The 13,149-nt window shown below is 48.8% G+C and overlaps 1 protein-coding gene across 1 annotated transcript in view; it reads left to right on the top strand.

Moving 5' to 3' along the window:
- The window catches only part of IPO9 (importin 9), a 429,396-nt gene that overhangs the window by 138,005 nt on the left and 278,242 nt on the right, over positions 1-13,149 (top strand). The window contains exon 7 of the mRNA XM_086923071.1: positions 9,160-9,279. Coding sequence (XP_086779197.1) covers positions 9,160-9,279 — 120 coding nt within the window. The remainder of the gene's footprint in view (positions 1-9,159; positions 9,280-13,149) is intronic.

Below are 13,149 nucleotides of genomic sequence, written 5' to 3'. Positions count from 1 at the left end.
ATTGTTCTCCTTGTTCACCTGGTGGCGATTTCCTCTGTGTGCCCAATTTTGCTTGTTGCTGCAGAAACTTCTGTACTTCCAATGGTTCATTGAAGATCTGCGTTTTACCTTCAACAGTGACTTTAAGCTTGGCCGGGTATAGCATAGCGTATGGTATAATCATGGAGATGTCCATACCTTCATGTGACAGTTTCCCCAGTTCCCTGGCTTTGCGCAGTGCCGCGTCATGGTCTCTGTAGTTCAGGATTTTCGCAATGATCGGCCAGCTCCTCTGGGTTCCTCTTGTATTTCTGCACACCGACTCTAGTTCGCAGCTACAGGCGCTTTTCTATTGTTTACTTCATGGGCTGCGCCGTATCACTGTTGTCCTGTTGTTACCTTGTTTATTCCATAAACACTGCCTGTGTTCTCAATCAATGGGTCCCCGGCGCAGTTTCAGATGTCGGGACTTCGTAGAACCACGGAGTGCGCCGCTGTAATGTCCCGGCGTCACCAACCCAAAGCTACACAACAGATCATGTAGTATCCAGTACATTCAAATGTATGGGAGAGCGTGACATGCAATTATTGGCAGGCTTATTTTATATGGTCGTATTATCAGGGGGGCCTTCCGCCTGTCTCGGGACTTTCCATATGGTGTGTGGTCTTGCCAGTGATCGGGGTGCTACTCAGTGGGCCGCTGCTTCCGGTGTCTCTTAGTGGAGCCTAATTGTTGTAAAAAGCCCAGTTATGGCTTCGCTCCACAGCGCTATTGTGTCAGAGCAGTTCCAGCTCCTCCGATACCCGGCCAACGAGAGCTCTGTACTCACGTGTGTACCAGGCAGCTGTTGTCCCTTCTCCCGGTGCGCGACCTCAGGCAGCGCTCGAGGCTTCCTCCGGTAAGCCCGCTATCCACCCGCCGAGTCTCAGGGGCCCAGCCCTAGCAGCCAGGGGGGTGCACCAGCCCAGGGATCGGGAGTCGGGAGTTGGTTTTGTAAGTGGTAGGTCCTCAGCAGGCCTCCGTGCGTTGTCTTCCAACGTGTTCTGTTTTTCCCCACAGCTTAGTTCTGCAGCCCCTGCAGATCAGGGATGGTATGACCTGCCCCCCCCCAGGGCACACGGGCTCAGCCAGTGTCCCGGGCTCCGGAGCGCGTTGCAGTCTGGTCCGCCCAGTTGGCCTGCTGCGTTACAAGTTCACCGTCGCGGGTTGGCTGCGCACTGTGGCCCGGGGATTTACTTTAGTTTTTATTTCCAGGGCCTCAGATGTCCGCATATCAGAGCAGGGCAACGGGGCAGCTGTTGGAGGTTTTTATGGCCCGCCGCTAGTTCTGTTGTCTTTCCTCACGGGCCCCGTGCCTTATCCAGACGTCCCCAATCGAAGTGAAGGATGTTTCTTACAGATATTGTAGGTGCAGGCGAGGAGCTCGCTTAGGTAGCGGCCATTTCGCTTCCTGACTAGCTCCGTCCCAGGAATCTCCCTTGAAGTGAAGAAGTCACTCCCCTGCATCTTCAGGCACTGCAACCAAGCTGACCAGTCTGCTGCTCCTCACGTCCTATGGACTCCGAAAGGCTGAGCAACACAGGTGGTGGAACTGCAACTCCCTTGAGGACCTGCATGGTCTTCTCAGCATGTTTGAGGCAAATATCCCTCTTTAGAACCGCTGGAACCGAACCTCTGTGCTGCGTGTCGACTTGCCGTTGCTAAGGCTTGTTGACTCTGTCCTCCAGAGATCTTTGGGCTACAAGAAGCTCCAACCTCTCTTATTGCCATGATCTTCGTCCTCACCGCATCCTCTGCACCATGTACCTGCATCTTTGGTGAGCTGTTTGAGGTCCTCTTGCGACTCCTGTACCTTCGGCCTGGGGATCCTCGTGAAGGTTTTCTTTGGCTTCATTGGGCTCCCCTGCTTGCTCGGGGCATGCACTAACTCTTGCATTTGGTGAGTCCCCTGGAACTTGCTGTTCACAGCGCTGCACCTTATTTGTTTACCACATCTGTAGCTGCTGAAAAGGCATATTGGTACTCCTGCCGGAAAACGACCCCCTGGTTCTTGACTTCTGACGTGGGACAGCTTGTTTACAGCTCCTGGTCTTTCACAGTGTTGCCTGGTCCTCACAGCTGCAGCCACAAGGTCAGTCATCACTCCTGCATCTTCCGTCATCGGTAGTCATTGGTTTTCTGTGCCTCCTGCTCACTTGCGAGTGGCATAGGCTCTGTCCCCTCTGCTTTCATGTACTCCTCTTCAAGAGTTCATCCTCTGATTCCACCGGACTCCTTCACCTTTGCCAGCTGCATCTTTTCTGAACTCCTCCATTGTGGTATATGGCGGTTTCTGACGTCACTTCACACCTATTCACCAGGCTTCCCTGGTATAAGTATCCTGGTTCCTGGGGTATCCACGGGTGGGGTGACTCTCCAACCTTCCATCTTCCACGGGGTTTCTTCAGGGTCTACTGGGAAGGGTTCTTCTTAAAAATTGCAACTGCGACTTTCCCATTGACTTGCATTGGGCACACATCTGTTTTTCCACTCGGCACACAGCCTAAGTGGGGTTCCTGGGTACTTACCTCAGGTGGTTCTGTGGGTCCCCAGCTCTTCTGAGTCTCCTGGTCCAAGTTCCGACTTTGGTCGCAGTTCACTTTCCACTTCTTTTGTATGTAGTTTGGTCTCCCCCTGGAGACCACTGTGTATTTGTTCTACGTACTTGTTTTACATTTAAAATATTGTGTGTATTGTGTTGATATATCCAGGTTGGAGGTATACTAATGTGTTAGCGATTGTGAATAATAAATATATATTTTTTTGATAATAAAGTTTGATTTTTACAAATTGCAACAAATGAAAAACAATACCAGCTCTTAGTACAGTGATACTTGTATAACAGTGATGAAAGATAAATACCCCCCCAGCACACAACAAATGAGTAGCACGCAACAATGTCCCCACCCAGGTCCGTAGGTGATCAGGAATGTTCAGTCTTCTCCCACCCAGATTCATTTGCCCCATACCCTTCAAAACCTCTTGGGACAGCCCCGGGCCGCATACATTGGTCGCTCCTGCGCTGCGCACCAATCCACCCCCCTGCGCCAACGTGCCATGGAAGTAACTGTCTGGTCCAATCGTAGAGCTTCAAAAGTCCCGCTTAGCCACCATCAATGCCGTATTTAAACAAAGCTTCTCTGCTCTGGACCCATCCAATCCCTCAGCGACACCCAGAAGTATGGTCACCGGGCTCAAGGGAACCTCCCAACCCAGGACCTCCGTAAGTTCCCCTGTCACTGACTTCCAGTAGTGTGTGATCATAGGAAAGAGCCATACCATGTGATAAGTCAGCTTGGGAGCAACTACATTGGGGACAGAAGCATCAGGTCGGAGTACAGCGCGATGAAGACGCAGTGGCGTGAGGTAGGCCACGTGTAAGTAGTATATTTGAACCAATCGGAGCCGCGCTGAGGCTGTAACAGTTTTGGGGGCCATCAGTGCATCCCTCCAGTCAGCGTCGTCCAGGGAGCCAAGCCAACCCTCCCACTTATCTCGGAGATGAGAAAGGGAGTTGGGGTTGTTATTCGTGAGGGAACGATAGATGCTGGAAATCCCCCCTTTCCCCAGATTGCCAGTCATGACCTGGGCTTCAGGTGGGCTATATTCGGGTAAGCAGGTCCCATCTGAGATGTGGGCGTGGAGGGCGTGTTGCAGCTGTAGGTAATGGTAAAACTGTGTTGTGGAGGAAGAAGCGGGCCTGCAGATCGGGGAAATCGGGGAAATCTCGTACGTGGGTCCCGCCCCAGACATCCCCAAGTTGTGAAATCCTGATGAGATCCCAGGCTCTGAAACCTGAAAGAGCGACGACGTCCTTGAGGCACGTTCCGCACCACAAAGGGTATATCGTGTTAATTTGCCCAAATAGTAGGTTCGGCGTAGGGAGGCCCGCCAGGCCAAAAGCACCCTGTACGTGACCTTGGGCCGAGCGTGGGAGATAACGGTTCCGTAGAGCATCCGCTGAATATTGGGAGAAACACAAGTTATGGACCTTGAGGCGGTACGCCGGGTACAACCAGCCACCATTAAACCAGTCATGCACTGTGATGAGCAGAGTCGCTAAATAATATAAATACAGGTTCGTCATGCCCAACCAACTGTCAGCGGGCAGTATCCTGCACTGGGGGAGGCCCAACTTCGGTCGCCGACCTCCCCACAGGAATTTAGTGGCCAAACCATCCATCTCTCGGAACCAGGACCGTGAGAAGGAGAGGGGTGTGTTCTGAAGCATATAGAGAAATCGGGGCAGGACCATCATCTCAAAAAGGGCTTTACTGCTTATAGGGTTTAGTGGCAGCGTTTGCCATTTAAGAAGGTCGGCACAAACCTGTTTCACAAGAAGAGTGACGTTGAGAGACCAGGCCAATCAAAGCATTCTCTCGACAAATGGAGGGGGGGGGGCCAAGACCGACTTGGCCGCGTTCAAACGTTAATGAGAGAGATGGGGCGATAATCGGAGCAGTGGGCTGAGGGAGGTTGAGACTTTGTAATCACTACGATAGTGGCCAGGTCTCTTTCAGGATGGAAGGAGCTGCGGTCAGCCACCTCATGATACATTGCTAGGAGGTGGGGGACTAGCATGTCCCTGTAGGACGCATGGAACTCCTGTGGGAGTCCGTCTGTTCCCAGCGTCTTACCCGCAGCCATGCAGAAGATAGCATTGTTAATTTCTTCCGGAGCAATCAGGAGATCCAGGTCCTCCGCCTCAGTGTCGCTGAGCCACAGGAGGGAAACCCTCTCACGCCGGAGGAGCTCTGGGAGTGTGAGGTCTGGAAGCTGGGCAGAGTATATGGAGGCATATTACGAGGCAAAGCACTGGGCCACCACCGTGAGGGTCTGATGGGTCTCCCGGTGGGAGTCAGTCTTTTCAGGGATAATACTGTTAGCCATGGGATAAGTGGCTAAGCGCTGGAGAAGCTACCCGTTTTTATCTCCCCATCCGTACACTCGCGCCACGGAAGACCTCCATAGCAGCTTAGCAGACTCCATGGAGGACTGCTTGATCTCAACTCTAAAAAATTTCACTTTCCGAGCTGCCCGGCCTTACGGCGGAGGACGGCTCGGTCATGACCGACCCGGGTCGGTTGGCGGCTAGCTTTGCCCGCTACTACGAGGCACAATACGCTCCTCGTGACCCCTTGGTGGAGGGCGAGATTGCCTCATACTTGGAAGACCTACTCCCGCAGGCAGTCCCGGAGGAGACTAGAACGGCCTTGGAGGCCCCGCTTACGTCCGAGGAACTTGGGGAGGCCCTTGGCCAGTTGAATACTGGGAAGGCGCCCGGCCCGAGCGGTTATCCTGCCGAATTTTATAAAAAGTTCCATGTTCAGCTGGGACCCCACTTTCGCAACGCCCTGGAGGCAGCGCGGACTAGAGGCGAGCTGCCACCTGACTGGCGTCATGCCGAGATTGTAGTCTTTTTGAAGCCAGGCAGGGCGCCGGACCGGCACGACTCTTACAGGCCGATCTCCCTCCTCAACATCGAGGCCAAGATTTTGGCGAAAGCCCTGGCGAACCGCCTTCTGCCCCACATCGCCGACCTGGTCCACCCTGACCAGGCCGGGTTCATGCCGCGCAGGGCCACCCGGCATAATATCCGGCGGGCGCAGGCAGCGATCGACGCCATGGGTGCTAGGGATGAACAGGCCGCACTCCTCCTTGCGGACATGGACCGGGCCTTTGATTCGGTGAGTTGGGCGTATTTGTTCACCTTGTTGGCCCGCCTCAATCTAGGGCCTGTCTTCTTGTCCTATATCCTTCTCCTCTACACCAATGTTACGGCGTCGGTCCGTGTAGCCGGTGCGGTCTCAGGGCGCTTCCAAATCGGACGTGGTACTCGGCAGGGTTGCCCGCTGTCCCCCTATCTGTTCGCCCTGGCCATGGAGCCCCTGGCGTCGCGGATACGAATGGATGCCCGTATGCGTGGCTTTGTCTGGAACGATACCCTAACAGATAGGATTGCACTCTATGCAGACGACGTCCTCCTGTTCCTTACCGATCTGCGGCGCTCGGGCCCTCGAGTTTTGGAGATCATGCGGGGGTTTGGCGAAGTCTCGGGGCTCCACCTTAATCTGTCTAAATCGACCCTGTGGATTCTACATGGCGGAGTGGTTGCCGACCCTTGGGCCGCCGACCTGCGCGTGGCGACGGACGGCCTGAAGTATCTGGGTGTCTTCCTCTCGACCTCGCGAGCCGTGGCCTGGACACGCAGTGTCTTGCCGGTGTGGGAACGGGTCCAGACTGATGTCAAAACATGGTCCAGGATGCCCCTTACAATCTTTGGGAGGTCGGCCATCTTTAAGATGGTGGCGCTGCCGAGGCTGTTGTACCAACTCCAACACTTCCCGCACCCTATTGGCATGGAGTGGTTCCGCCAGGTGAACTCTGCTGAGCCGCTTCCTGTGGGATGGCGGTGCAGCCAGGGTGGCCCTGAGGACGTGCTTTCTGTCCACATACTGTGGTGGTTTGGCCACATCCGACCTCCTCTCCTACTACCAGGCGTCACATCTACTTGTCCTTAATGACTGGTGGTACGGGGATAGGAGTGACCCGGCCTATGCCCTGGAGAGACATCTCATGGGAGATCGTACGCTCCACACCATTCTTTATTCGGCCCGTATACGCCGTGGGTTGCCGTCGGTAACTAAAGTGGTCTTTGCAGTGTGGCGGCAGTCTCTGCGCCGCATGGGTTGGTGGGGCAAATTAACGGCTGAAACGCCGCTGTGGCACAACGGCATGCTCCCGGAACTGGCGGCCCTGGCCGGGTTCGAGGGTTGGGAGGCTATTGGAATTACACAACTGGGCCAGGTCGTATCAGGCGCCACCCTCAAGTCCTTTGAGGAACTCCGTGTGGAGTTCCAGATGCCTCAGTCCCAGTTCTTCCGCTACCTACAGCTGAGGCATGCCCTCGCCCCGAGCATTGCCGGCCTCGACTCCCTGCCGGAGTTCAGTCCGATTGAGGCGAAAGTGTTTATGGGAGACTTGGGAGACAAGAAGGTCTCTAGGATCTATCAGTCACTTGTTACTCACTGCTCATCCACTCTCAGCTCCCTTCGGGAGGCGTGGGAGGTAGACGTGGGCGCCCTGGACGAGGATGATTGGAGGGAGGCGCTGGAGTCCCCGCGCGGCACCGCTATTGCGGTTCGGCTCCGCCTGATACAATTCAAATACCTGCATCGTGCCTATTATACACGTGAACGTCTGTGGAAGGCTGGTTTGATTGCGTCATCGGAGTGCCTGCGCTGTGGGGAAGTGCCTGGCTCCCTGCTGCATACGGTGTGGTCGTGTGGTCGCCTGGCTGGATTCTGGAGGGGCGTATGGAGTTGCCTGGCTGAGGTCCTGGGCTGGGATCTTCCTCGAACCCACCGGCTAGGCCTGCTGCACATTATGGAAGGGGTTGGGGGCAACATGTATAAGCGTCATCTGTTACTCCTGGGCCTGGTGGTTGCTAAGCGTGACCTGGCTCGGGCCTGGAAATCTGTGAGGGCCCCCCCCCTGTCTGCATGGAAGGCTGGGCTGGACTACTTTATGGGTCTTGAAAAACCGATCTTTGAGGCGCGGGGCTGCCCACGCAAACATTTCAAGATCTGGAAGCGGTGGGCCGACTACCTTGGCCTGTCCTTGGAACCCCCGGCGGAGCAGGAGGAGGACATTTGATCGCAGTGACTCTTCTGGCCCAAATGGCAAAACCCTGGTTGCATTATACCTGCTTCTTCTCTGTGTATCGTCTTTGTGTTGCTTCTGTACATGTGTGGCGGGGGGGGGGGTGTTGGGTACGGGTGGGGGTGTAGTTGGGGTTGGGGTGGGCTGTTAGGGCATTTTTAAAGCTGAGCTTCATTGACACTTGCTTCATGGAATACTATGTATGTTACTATTACATTGATACTGTTGTGGGGATCTTGGTGTGTGAAGATACCACATTCTTGATACTCTTTTGCTCAATAAAATTGGTTGTGAAAAAAAAAAAAATTTTCACTTTCCAATCCTGAGCCTCAATATTCTCTCCAGGCGGGTGGGCTTCCAGCTGGGTAGCCTGGGCCTCCAGAAGTGTGAGCCTACTGTTTCATATGTTGGAGTTTGAGTTGGCCCTTGGCAAAGCCACGGATGGTACCCTTACTGGCCTCCCATAAAGTACCAGGAGATGAGACCGAGCCCTGATTAGTTGTGACGAATTGACGCAGTTCGTCCCCTATGTGTTTCTGGAAGTCTTTAAATATACTTATTTTTATAATTACACCGATTTGTTCTTTTTCGTTTAATTTACACTATACGATTAGTTCTGGTAAAACAAGTTGTTTAACACTCCTTCTGGGCTAAGTAAGCCTGGAGGCTGCTCTCCACATCTATCACTTAGAGCGTTTTCTATTGGCTAAGACCACTAAAATCGCCCTAAGGATTGTCTGGATTAAGTCTAGGTGCTTCTCTTAAGTAAGTGTCCACCACCACTAATCTCCTACAACTCTTTTGTCACAAATTTGAGGATATGTAAAGATCTTGTCTACCAATGTGAATCCGATGTATATTAAGGAGGATATTGATTTGGTTAGTTTCCTACATGAGTGTTTTTGTATTCATAGTTTTTATTCTGAATGCATGTATATTTAATACATTATTGAAGCAAGATTACATTAAATGTGAATAATAGCAACACTGGTTTTCGCATACTATGATTATAGCATAACATTTACACATAAATTGACTCTCCACAAACATTATTACTCATAAGTTTAATTTAACTGAAGCAGAAATACAAAGGTCTCATCATAGTGATAGTTTTCCTTTTGTGGAGCAAGACAGTCGGGCATGTCCAGGTATATGACTGAGCAGATCTCCATTTGTGCCTGGACTTAGTGATCTCATCCCAAACTGTCATAAAACAGCTGCTCATTTTGCTGTTTAAAGTTCTCATAGTCAGAAAAGCAGAATAAATGATTGCATTGTATTACCACATCACTCATATCTATGTTTAACTTCCCATTTGTTAATTTATTGCCTCGCATATTTTTTTTCCTTTTCTGTTAATGTTTGTATGTTGCTGGTGGTTAAAACATTTATTTTGTTCTACCTGCACTGCTAGTTGTAAGATAATAGTTTTAGATGGAATGTGCCTTTAATAATCCGTTTCTGTCACTCCTAATCAGGGTGCAGCCAAGGCTCTCATTTTCCCTGTGGTGCAGCAGTTCACTGAAGCCTTTGTCCAGTGCCTCCGGATGCCGGACGGGCCCACTGCAGATAGTGGGCTTAAAATGGAGGTTCTAAAGGTAACAGAGCATTGTCTTCGAAGGTTCAAGCATCTTTTTCATGCATCATCTTTTGATTTGTATGTTCTGTCGGGTGCCTCATGACGATCCTGCAACTTTCAGAACATTAACTCCAATTACATGTTTAAACAAGCATTTGCAGTGCAATCGGTCTTGCCTTTGGGACCTCATATGTATTTAGCTATGCAGCACATTAGCCTGGGTGCTGAAAAATCTACTGTTCTTTAACATGGAGGGAAAGTTAACACCTGACACACTAGGTATGGGAACACATGTAGAGAAATATTGCCTTTCAGTGGGAAATCGTATAGTCTGAAGCTCTTTTTAATATAAAATCAGGGCCTTCAGTGGTCATATCACTGAAAATACAAGATTTGAAAAACATATTATAGTCTACGGGTGCTCGTGGAACACAATTTCTTTTGATTGGAATCTAGAGAATGCTAAAGTGAATCTGGTATTTTACTGACCTCTACTGGTCTTTTTCTATCAGGACAGTTAAATAGAGACAGTTAAACAGAAAACAAAGTAAGCAGAAGCCGACAAGTCCTAGGGCTGATCTTCAGAGCCCACAAAGTACAAACACATATAAGTGTATACTAAAGTATATACAAGAAGTCTTGAATGCTCGACCTAAAAAGTCATAGCGCACAAGATTGACTGCAAGCAAAACCTTTAAAGAATTTGCGCAAACCACCCCTCCCACATTGGACACATGCTTTGTTTTTTGTTGTACCATTTAATAACTAATAACTATCCATAATATGCACCACAACAGTAACATACCACTACTCAAGAAATAACGCTCATCTGGCTTCTATGCAGCAAAGAAAAGAAGTGCTGTTTTTTGAGGAGGGTTAGACTACTGACTGACTTTATTGATTGTCATGATACTTATGCCTTTTCTCTAAGTATCCATGGATGATGTAGTTATCCAGTATTGGGGTATCTTTCACATGCTTAGAATCATCCCCGCCTACGAGGTGGGAGTCTCGCGGTATAATAAAATACATACATTATAGTCATAATACCATTGCACTATAGGCTACTATGGCCCTCAAAGTCACTACATTAGCCAATCTTAGTCCTTTTGCAAAATGAACCAAACTTGGAACATAGCCAATCAGGCTGCAGCACCCTCTTAAAACCTTCCACAGAGAGGCAAAACCCTCAGATTTTCGTAGCACAAGTGACAGTAAGTATGCCATAATGTTAAGGTAAGCCTCTCCTCTATGAAAGATACCAATACTGGATAACTGAAGTTACAGATGAGTAACTCGTTTTCTTATCCAGTATCTTTCATAGATTCACATGCTTAGAATCAGAATAGCTAGCAGTAAACAATACTTAGTTGTATAGTGGATGGTGGGTATCATAAGAAACAACAATAGATACCTCGTAAAACCAATACAATAATGCAGTACCCATTGCCAACCCAATACTGGGCAATTCATAACATATGTATCAAAATAACATATCTAATAATGAACATAAGAATTTGTAAAGATATAATCACCTCCTTACAGAGGCTTACCATATTTAAAAAGATTTCGCAACACTGTTTAACCCACTGCTTATTCAACCTCTGTTGCCAGATCAAGAAAGCAATGCCGTCTAAATGTGTGCACATTCTTCTAGGTTGCAGTACGTCAAATCTTTTCCAAAGGTAGTCCAGCAAAAAAAACAGTAGATGAGGATACTGCCCTTATAGAGTGAACCTTGGGTCTCATATATAACAGAGGTCCTGCTTTAGAATGACAGAATTGAAAAGTAGATGCAATCCACCTTGCAATAGTGGGCTTTGTCACAGCTGTTCTTGGTTCTCGACCACCATAGGAAACAAATAATTGATTGGATTTTTTGATGGACACAGTATGTGAAATGTAGAATTTTAGACACATTTTGACATCCAAGGTATGCAAGGATTTTTCAGCAGAGGAATTTGGAGTAGGAAAGAAAGATTGCAATATAACGGGCTCATTAAAATGCAATGTAGAGGGAACTTTAGGAATAAACGTTGGATTAGGTCTGAGAAGGACATAAACATTGGTGAATTTCAAATACGGTTGTTTGATAGTGAAAACATGTATTCTACTGACTCTCCGAGCAGAGGTGAGGGTCACTAAAAGCGCTGATTTCCAAGAGAGGTACTTTAAGTCTACTTTATGAACAGGCTCAAATGGATGTTTCATGAGCTGCTGCAACACCAAATTAAATCTCCAACTTTCGTGCTTGCCTGCGACAGGTGAGCGGCTGGATGTCTGAGAACTGTCGTAAGTTGTACTCTAAAAAGACGGAGGTTCTCCTATTTGGCAGAGATCCAACCATCTTGTCCTCATATTGGTAGCTCTCGGAGCTGCCCCCACCCCCCACCCTGCCACTAAGGCAAAGAGTATTTGTCATTTTTGACACCACCCTGTCCTTTTCCCATCATGTGAAAGTGATCACTTCATCCGCCTACTATACATTGAAGGTTCTGAGGAAGATATTTCCATACATACCGTCAGACCTACAGAAAACTGTGGCTTCTGCATTAGTCTTGTCAAGGCTTGACTATTGTAACTGCCTTCTGATCGGGATAAAGATGCAGAACTCTGCTGCCCGTTAGCTCTTTGGTATCCCAGAATATTCCTCGGCCAAGTTGTCTCTCAAAGCTCTACATTAGCTTCCAGTGGAAAAGTGGATTAATTTTAAGGCCCTCTGCATCGCCTTTAAGGCACTGCATAATCAGGGACCTGCTTATTTGATTGCCCACTTCCGCGGGTATAACCCAATCAGAAATTTGAGATCCTCCTCACACATGCTAGTGGAGGTCCCCAAACCACGTTTATCAAGCTGGAGTGGTAAAAGCTTCTTAAACATCCCAACCACATTTTGGAATCGTCTGATTTACACACTGAAAAACTCGTCGGACTTGATGTCTTTTAGGAAGGACTTGATGACCTGGTTATTTACTGCATAATTTCTGAATGTTTACATTTACGATATAAGAGTTGGTGAATTTGTTCCATTTTCTGTTAGTTGCATGAAACTCCTTTCTGCATTTCCAAGCACTATGTTCTAATATTACTATAACAAATGGTAGCAGTTCCAGGTTATAAGAATTCACCTCTTTACACTCTGCCCTTTCATGCTTACCAGTGTTTCCTCTTCGGGCATGTGTGGATGCATGACCTTGTATATCTGGGGTTAGAGCATTTATTTTAAGTTGGCTCTTGGATGTTGCTTGCACTCTTCTGGCTCCAGAGCCTCTTGTGCACTGGCAGTGCTTAGATTTTGGTGCTGCTGTGGTTATGCATTCCCTTTTTATGATCTCAGTGCTGGAAGTGTTGCTGACTCGCTTTAATTTTTTCATGGTCGATGTGACAGTTACATGTCTATCATGTTCTTATGGTTCTTGTGGTTGAAGTTCATTGACCATACTTCACCTATTTTTGGGTGTCGTTTTGTTAAAGAGTAGGGCTGTATTCTACGTTTTCCATTGAGAGTTCAGTTCTTCAGAGAATGTGGCAATTGTAAAGCTGATTTCACAAGATCCCTGGAGTTTGTTCCCTCAGAATGACCGGTTTCGTTGGGCAACTCAGTTCCACAAAATGTCCACCTACATTGCATCATTCTTTGTGAGGCAGCAAAACACACATTGAACAATTCATAACACAGTGGATCAATTATCCTTACTAATTTTCCTGTAGGTTTGAACTGTGGTACCACATAGTACTAGATGCGCATTATCACTACATTTTACGATGGACCTTGGTTCACCTGACCCGTAATGCAGCCAGCCTCCTGTCCTTGTCCTGTAACCCCATTGCACTTGCCGTAACAAATAAATTAGGTAGGAATTATTGATGGGGAGACGTGGTATTTGCC

Source organism: Lissotriton vulgaris, chromosome 5 (genome assembly GCF_964263255.1).
Source record: "Lissotriton vulgaris chromosome 5, aLisVul1.2, whole genome shotgun sequence".
Taxonomy (NCBI): Eukaryota; Metazoa; Chordata; class Amphibia; order Caudata; family Salamandridae; genus Lissotriton; species Lissotriton vulgaris.
The sequence above is the reverse complement of the archived record's forward strand: the minus strand, read 5'-3'. Positions and strand labels throughout refer to the sequence as shown.